Source organism: Magnolia sinica, chromosome 15 (genome assembly GCF_029962835.1).
Source record: "Magnolia sinica isolate HGM2019 chromosome 15, MsV1, whole genome shotgun sequence".
NCBI lineage: Eukaryota > Viridiplantae > Streptophyta > Magnoliopsida > Magnoliales > Magnoliaceae > Magnolia > Magnolia sinica.
Genome location: NC_080587.1, coordinates 54,343,886 through 54,353,229, shown reverse-complemented (window position 1 = coordinate 54,353,229; position 9,344 = coordinate 54,343,886). Strand labels below are relative to the sequence as shown.

Sequence of the window (9,344 nt, the reverse complement as noted above, 5' to 3'; positions counted from 1 at the left end):
TTGGAATCAAGGTTTCAATACTGTTGGCGATTGAGATTATTTGTTTATTTACTTTTGATTATCTCTAAGAATTTGGTATTTTCCTATTCACTCCCCCCCCACCCGCGAGGACATCGATAGCTCATATTTCACTATCATATTTATAAATTATTTGCTTAATTGCCATATCCTTTGTAGTCTATGTGATTGGACCCTCTAATGGCTTGAAAGCCTTATAGTTTATTTCATTGTTAAGTTTAAATTCCCTATTAGTTTAAGTAGATAATTGTGTCTTTAAGGCATAATTTTTATTTGGTCCTAATCACCCTCTATAGGACATTGCCATCATTTATTAGCTTCGTTAAGCTTCCACACGTAGTCGTTGTATCTTATTCCATGTAATTTTAATTAATATCAAAGTGAGTAGTGCTTGAAAGGCTTAATCGCCTTGAGTTGATCAAATGGGCATAAGATTGATGTTTACCCAAGAGGGATATGCCATCACACGACTTCCATATTTTGATAGGCCTGACTACGCCTATTAGAAGGCTCAAATGATGGTCTCTATTAGATTCATTGACCCTATAGTTTGGGCTATTGTTGAACAAGAATAGATAATGCCCATGGAACAAGTTGTGGTTAATGGTAGGACCACTGACACTTTCAAAAATAAACCCAAATAGTGTGCCAATGAGAGTGCACGGTATACCTATGATGACAAAACTCTTAATGATATTTACTATTCAGTTTCCCCTGATGAATTTAAATGCATATGCATATGTGAAATGAGGAAGGAAGCATCTAACATATTGGTAGTCTCCCACGAGGGAACTAGCACAGTAAAAAGATCGAAGCTTCAACTCTTAATGAACAAATTTGAAAATATTAGAATAGATGACTCTGAATACTTTATGAAGTTTTATTTAAAGTTAAATGATATTTGTAACTCCATGTTGGGTTTAAGAGATAGGATTTCAGAAAGGCATATGTATAAGAAAATACTTAGATCCCTACCGAATAGGTTCACTCACAAGATAACCTCGATATAAAATTTGTTTGGTTTGATTGGTGCGAGACTTCTATTCCTGCTAATCCTTTGGCTATTTATAGATTCCTTTTGTGCAATTTAATCTAGCAAATGCTTCTTTCATTGCTCTATTAGTCACAGTAGTCGAAGGACTTCTCTCTAGATTCTTCTCTTGTTACATTTCCTTTTTGTGATTATTCCTCTTTTGTCGATCAAGTTTTGTGTTTCTCGATCACCTCTTGTATCTTAAAATGTTCGACTACATTTCTCTCTTCACTTGTTAAAATTTTGGATAACTCAATTGTATCACTTCATCAACCATCCAATGACATGTAAAATTACACTATAATTCAGTAAAAAATACTGCAAGTATCTTTAAGATCTCTCTATATACCTTGTATTTCTCCTGCAATGCCACATGTACATCTTGTACTTCTCTAGTGATGCTACATGCCGTCCTCCTAATTGCTCTTTCAAGAATAGCAAGAAATAGGGTACAGCATTCATTGGACCATTCCTGGTTAGGTGTAAGCAGATTATTCGTCTCTCCATGTGATAGATTGTTCCTCTCTCCATGTGATATCCTGCCTTGCTCCTCCACGTCCTTTACATATCTTAGGATTCCACTCCTCAAAGGTAGGGCCAGAGTCCCTCTGTTTCACCCCTTACTAGAAAAAATTGAAAGTAAAATTCAAGGGTGGAAGGCCCGAATCCTCTCTTAGGCGGGCAGGTGCACGCTCATCAATCATGTCCTTTGCGGTATTCCGATCCATGCTATGTCGGCAGCATCGATTCCGTCCCAAATCCTGCAAAGGATGGAGTCCTGTTTTTCCAACTTTCTTTGGGGCTTGTATGAAGGTAATTACAAATGTCGCTAGATCAAAAGGGACAAAATCTCTATGCCTAAAGAGGAAGGTGGTCTGGGAATCAGAAAACTCAGTGATGTTATGTCTGCGCTTAGATTGAAGATAGCTTGGACCACCAAAGTTGGCTCGAACAATAGTTTGTAGGCTGGTTTCTCTCCTTCAAGATATGGCTCTCTTGTGGATGCGAATTCTGGCGCATCCAGATCCTTCATCTCCCCCATGTGGAAACACATACTGTCACTCTCCCCTGGTCTTGATAGTCACTTTGGAAGGTAGGACGCGGCTCCATGAACATCTGGCGTGAGAACTAGACAGGGCTGGGGTGGTTAGAGGACTTGATTGAGCAGCCAATTCCCAATCATCTGCTCCATTTATCTGTTAGCGACCTGCGCTCCCCGGAAGGAATCAACCCTCCGTCACTAGCAGCTGATCTGCTCCCAGCGGGTGTGAAGGACCCCATTACCCATGCTAGGCTCTGTACTTTGGACTAGCTTGACCGTCGCATCTGGCCTCACGATCGGTCCGGGTGTTTTTCAGTCAAATTAAGATGGACAGTGTGCCAAATTGCAGGGCAGGTAATCGACTGGGCCAAGCGTATCTGGCATCAAAAACTCCCAAACAAGGTCTCCATCTTCCTTTAGAGACTCTTCCATCGGGCTGTCCCTACGGATGCTAGGATCCAATCGCGAGGTATCTCCCTTGCCTCCAGGTGTATATGTTGCGACGGTGGGCAGAATTTCTCCCCTCAATCTGAAAGATTGCACCATCTTTTCTGTCAGGGGGCGCTAGCATCCACAGTCTGGAACGAGTTCAGCGATATTTTTGGTGTCCAACCCACCTCTTCTTCCTCTATTGCCAGTATTTTCTCTCTCTGGTGGAATCCCACTCACACAGGTAGAGAATCATCTCTCCTTCACTGTATAATGTCATGCCTCATTGTATGGGAGATCTGAAAAGCGAGGAATTCAGCCAGGTACAATGGGACAAGACCTGCTAGCAGCAGGGTCATTGGAAATGTTAAATGGATCCTTAGAAAGCTTTTCTAAGGTTCCCAGGCTCTGAATCCATTTGCCCTCCGCCTCGGATTCTCTCTTTGCCCTCATTTGCCTCGCTCCTGTCAGTTTGTTAAATGGTCCAGACCACCGATGGGCAAGGTTAAATTAAATATCGATGGGGCTTCATCTGGAAACCCCGGCCCGTCGGGTGGTGGCAGCATTGGTAGAAATGCCAATGGAGATCTGATTTTCGCTTTCTACCTGGGTTACGGCCACGCCTCAAATAACAGAGCGGAACTCTGGGTCCTCCACGATGAGATGCAACTCAGCATAGTGCGGGGGTTGCATGGCGTACTCATTGAATCGGACTCCTCCTTTGTGGTGGAAGCATTCAAGGGGCTGTCGCACCTTCATTGGAAATGAGATTACTGTATATCGAGGATAAAAAATCTTCAAAAGAAAGGAAAATTTCTCATTTTGCTTATTCCCCGTGAAATCAATGGGCCGGCGGATGGCCTCGCTCATTTGGGAGCGGCCAATCAGGGAACATTTTGGACGAACATGATGGTCGCTCTCCCTAGGCTGATTAGGGGCCTTTTTTTTTTTTTCTCGACAAAGTGGGAATAGGAGCTATTAGGAAATCATAATTTCTTTCTCTTTTTCATTAGCTTTCATTGTATAGCCCCATGATAGGCGGTCCGCGCTTCCTTTTGTCAGCCCGTGTGCGCCTGAAGCTGTTCCATTGTATCTTTGCTATTGATATGAATGAAATCTCAGTTTTTTTTTTTTTTTTTGAAAATGTGATATCCTGCCAGAGTATTTTATACGAATTATTCTTGGGATATATGGTGCCAAGAGGATTCACATCAGAGATGGTTTGCAAATACATCATGGGTGTAGCCCACATGGCTTGAACTCATGGAAAGAACCGTACGTTAGAAAGGCATGTTACCATTCCCTGCTTCTTAGATGGACTGGTAGATGGCTAATGATTGGTGCTATCTGGGACTTACTTTCCGGAATCCTCGTATGTGGTTAACGTTCGTGCACGTCGTCCTTAGACGGCCCCCCAAAGCATAGAGAGGACAATATATCTGTCTCGCGAGGGGAGAGAGAGAGAGAGAGAGAGAGAGAGAGAGATGAATCGTTTTTCAAGCGAGAAACAGTACGATCTCAGGAAAGGTGCATGGACTGCGGAAGAAGATGATCTCTTGAGGAAACACATTGAGAAGTATGGAGAAGGGAAGTGGCGTCAAGTGCCACTTGGGGCAGGTAGACAGTTTTATTCAATGTAAAATACGACTTGGGTTTTTACAGCTTTGAAGAATACGTGGTTAGAAGAAAATAAATAATAGAGTATTTATTAAACTGACTCTTTTTTTATTCTTTTTCTTTTTTAAAATTCTCAGGGCTTAAACGATGTCGTAAAAGCTGTAGGCTGAGATGGTTGAACTATCTCCGTCCAAACATCAAGAGAGGAGTCTTTGATGAAGACGAAGTGGACCTTATCATCAGGCTTCATAAGCTCTTAGGCAATAGGCAAGACAAAACGACAATTAGATAATGTCCCCTTAAGACATCAGCATATGGACACACAATACAATACTAATATTGATCACTATCAGATAGATTTTTCTCAGTCTCATTGTCACAGGGTTGGATTATTATTATTATTATTTTTTTAAAACTAAAAAATTAACATTGTAATGACTATTTTCGGCTGGGTATTTGTTTTGTCTTTTTGTTTTTTTTCTTTATTGTCAGGGTCCAGGGTGGGGTCTATGCATTTCATAATTTAAAAAATATTAACTTCACCCCCCTTTTTTCCTTTGAGAAGGTGAGAGCACAATACCGGTAATCCATTGATTAAAAAACTCGTATATGCCTAGGGGGCAAACCAATCACCGTACTGCCACAAAATGCTATACAACAATCATATTCTCTGTCAACCATCTACCTCACTTTTGTTGGGCATGGGCCCGTGGGTCCCACTTGTAGGCAACCAGTAGTTGGTGAGTTCCATACGAGATAACCCTCGGTATTCTTCATTCTACTTTTTTTTTTCCTCAAAAATTTGAACTTGAATTTTATATTTCAATGAAGGATTCAATTAAGAAATGGGAAAGAATATTGGATGAGATGTGATATCACGTGCTTCTTTCAAACTCTCCCATCCCTTCCTTATAGACGAGGAGATCGTTTCTTCTTAAAGATATACAATCTACAGAGAGAGAGACTGTAGGAAGGTAAAAACAATGTTTTATATCCCTAATGCCATTGATCATATTCTCGAGGATATCTTAACTGTAGAATATCGTATCCTCTTCATTCCTATCATGGTTAAGAGCTACTTGACATAGACCTTCATCTTTGGCTTTGTGTGGAAGGTCCCTAGAACGTGTAGACCGTCAAATCCTACATGCGGAATCCAATCTTCCAACTTTACTGTCTATTTTACAGGACTTATCCTATCCATCAACACCTCTCCTTAGATAAGCCGGGCAGCTCACTTACAGATGGGTACTTCCTTACTGTCTATTATTTCATTACCCTCTCTTTTAAGTGCGGATCGTCCCTGCTGAAGGCACAGGAATTTCCTTTGACGTTGCTTTTAATTGGTACACCTCATTACCTATCACACAAGCTCACAAAACGCATGAGTTTCTCTTCCAAATGGATTGGGCACTGCACAACACAACTTTTAACATGTGGAACCTCTCTAGCTTCTCCATGACTTATGTGTTAGATCCACACCATCCATCAGTTTTTCCAGATCATTCTAGAGTATGAGCCCAAAAATGAGGCACATCCAAAGCTGAAGTTGACCACACCATGGAAAGCAGTGGAAATTAAATGAACTATCATTGAAACCTTCTCAGGGCCAACCGTGACGTGTATTTGTCATCTAACGTGTTCATAAGGTCACGTAGACCCGGATGAAGGGGAAAAACAAATTTTAGCTTGATCATAGCTTTTTGTGGCCCTAAGAACTTTCAACGATAGGTGCTAAGTCTATTGTTTCATGTGGTGTGGTCTACTTGAGCTTTGACACTACCTTGCTCTTGGCTTCATATATATCCTAGAATAATCTAAAAAAATGAATAGACGTTGTGGATCCAAGAAATACATAATCACTGTAAATTTCACACATCAAGAAATTATAGTACTTGGAGTGTGGTGCAGCACATTGAGGCAAGAGAAGGATACACGAAGTGTTGATATGTGGAACTTCCTGGGCCCCATCAGGTATGTTAAGATCCATACCGTCCATCTAATTTTTCATATCATTTTAAGGCATGCGACAAAACATTGAGGCATATATAAGGCAAAAGTGGGCCATACTATAGGAAATAGTGGGAATTGGACACCTGCCATTGAAAAGTTTTTGGGCCACACAAGGTTGTGATCAAGCTGATACTTGATTTTTACCTTCATCCAGGCCTATAACCTTACCAAGAGGTTAGATGGCATATAAACCTCATGATGGTGGAAGGTTTCAACAGTAGTCATTCAATCCTCACTATTTTTGTTGAGTAGGCGACTTGAGCCTTTGATGTGCCCCATTTTGGGTCTCATGCTGTAAAACGATATGAAAAAAAAAAAGAAAAAAAAAAGAAAAGAAAAGTACAGTACGGATCTAACACATAAGTCGCAGTGAAGCATAGAGAGTTCACATGCTAAAGGTTGTAGAATATTATTATGCAATCCATTCGAGAGAGAAAGTGGGTTTGTTTTGGGTCGCAGTTCGGCTTCCTCGGGAAGTTGCTACATTGGGAACTTAGGTAGGGCCCACCTTTTAAGTTTTAATAAATCCACCCTATCTATCCTTTTTGCAACCTTATTTTAGAGCATGTGACCAAAAATGATCCTGATCCAAGAATCAAGTGGGTCACAGGAGAGGGAAAATTAGGGATAAAAATGCTTAACATCGAAACCTTCCTAGGCTTCACCTTGATGTTTAGATGTCATCCAAACCGTTTATAAGGTCATTCTCACTAGGATGAATTGAGAACACAAAAAAGTTTTATATCCTGATTGAAAACTTTTTAGGTCATATGAATGTTTCAATGTTGAATGTTCAATCCCCACTATTTTCTCTTGTGTGCCCCCACTTGAGTCTAACATCCGGTGGATGTTTGCTTTCATCTCCTAAAACGACCACATAAAAGGGATGGACATAATGGATTTCGCCCAAACATCAGGGCTGGCCCTACCTAAGTTTGCAGCGCAGAAGTTCCTGTGAAAGGCTGGTGTCAATGGTGATGAAATGGACTAATGAGAAGGGACGGCCCAGAATTTCCAACGAGTCGTACTCTCTGAAAAAATGAGTAACATCCTCATGCTGCTTAAGATGTACAGAATATTCTTTTAGTAGTTTCTCATTACCCATAGACAGGTAACCCCTCCAATAATGCATTGAAAACCCGTTGAGTAACTTTTCACCTCCACATGGCACACTGGCTCACCATTAACGTGGAGATGGTGTGTTGGCGTATCAAAGTTACGTGGGTCATTATTATGATGTATGTGTTATATCCACACCCTCCATCCATTTTGCGGTATCATTTCAAGTAAAGAAACAAATTAAAAATGAGGCAGATCCAAGCTTCGGTGGACCACACTAAATAAAGTAGTGGGCACAATAACAGCCACCGTTGAAACCTTCTCAGGGCTCACTCTAAGGTTTACTTTCCATCCAACCTATTCATATGGTCACACCAACCTGGATGAAGGTAAAACACAAATATCAGCTTAATCCAAAACTTCTGTGACTCTGATGAAGTTTTCAATGGTAAGCTCAATGCCCGCAGCTTTTTACAGTGTGGTCCACTTGGAACTTTAGGTCCACCTAATTTTTGAGACATGCCCTAAAATGATAATACAGAATGAATAGACGATATGGTATAACACACAAAGTGGGTCTGGGAGCCGTCCGGTTGTCCCATTACAGCAGGCTTTTGTTCTTTGCTGGTCGTTTTCTGTGGTCTTTCTTTTCCGCTGCCAGTTGGTTTTTTCCATTTTTATCTATGTAGTTATGACAGGCTTTCTAGTTTTTTATCCTGTGAAAGCCCGAAAGTTTCTGGCGCTGGCGCAGTATAGTTTTTTGGCCCCTGAAATGAAATAGCTGTCTAGTTTTAAACACCAAAAAAAAAAAAAGAAAAGCAAAAAAGAAAAAAAGAAAAAACCATCATGGTGGGTCCACCGAAGTTTCCATCTCAACACATCACGGAATTTGTGGTGTGTGGTACACCACGCAATCTGCTTCCCACCGGCTTATAGACATTTGAAAACCACCACGTAATGTTCACACCTCTGCCATTCAGTTAGAAGCCTCGCCATAACCAGAACAGCTGTAGAAAGCAAAAACAACGTTCCTTTTACCGTTTCTAGAACATGATAAAGCTGGAACCGCAATAAGGTGGTACCAACGTGGATGAGCTGCTCTCCAAAACTATGAATCTTAACCATCCATTTTAAAAATCTCACCATCTGATCATCCCCACCATTCCCTTTGATGACATTAAAACAGATGGCACACAAAACATTAGTTAATTCTCCATAAAGGTTAAATTCTATTACATTTAGGACTAACAAAAGTTGATGTATCTTACCTTTAGGTGGTCCCTAATCGCGGGCAGGCTTCCAGGCAGGACTAGCAATGATATCAAGAACTACTGGAACTCCCACTTGAGTAAAGCGCTTGCTTCCCGGACTGCCCGGGAGGGAGCTAGCACGAGCACCACAAGCACCACGCGCACCCAAGCTATCAAGCCTCAGCCTCGGACCTTCTCCATCGATTCAAGGTGGTTGTCAGGAGTAAGAACTTCTGCGGACCGTCAGCCACAGGATGAACTTAGCAAGTCACCAATGGGGTCGCATCAAGAGGAGCCTATTCTTTGGTTGGAAAGCATCCTAGCTGAGGAGGGAATGGAGAATGAGTTCTCGACGTTGGGATTCAGGAAAGGAGAAGAATCCCCGGCAGACTTTGGTACCGAAGGCATGGTGAGGATGAGGATGGAAGGGGAAGATGGGGCGGCGGAAGAGGGAGGGTGCTATTGGGATGACTTGCTTTTGGACGTGGACCCTTGGTGGCAGTCGGACACATTAAGAGCCTGTTTGGATACTATCTAATAAGGGATTTTTTTAATTTTTAAATAAAATTAATTAATTAATTAAAAATAAAAATAAAAATCTCTTAAGTTAGTTTGATAAATGCCGCCGTAAAAATAAGTTAAGCCATGAAAATTACTTATTCATATCTTCTTCCCTTTTTACCTTTTAGCTTTTTAACTTTACAGCTCCCTCCCATGTCATCTCTCCATGTGACTGATGGTTTGTATCACAGGAGGCCTTGTATGAAGGCCGGGTTCCTCATCAAAGTTAAGCCCCACACCATCCATAGTCCACATTGAATGGGGCCATATTATATATGGCCGACATAATAGAAGATCCACTTCAAAAGTCAGCCCCTAATGA

At 41.3% G+C, this 9,344-nt stretch overlaps 1 protein-coding gene across 1 annotated transcript; it reads left to right on the top strand.

Moving 5' to 3' along the window:
* Positions 1–3,681: 3,681 nt before the first annotated feature.
* On the top strand, positions 3,682–8,999 carry LOC131227926 (transcription factor MYB1-like). The gene is made up of 3 exons (XM_058223758.1): positions 3,682–4,139; positions 4,277–4,406; positions 8,486–8,999. Exons 1-3 carry the CDS (start codon positions 4,007–4,009, stop codon positions 8,997–8,999), a joined length of 777 nt encoding a protein of 258 aa, XP_058079741.1. The 5' UTR covers positions 3,682–4,006.
* The last annotated feature ends 345 nt before the right edge of the window (positions 9,000–9,344 follow it).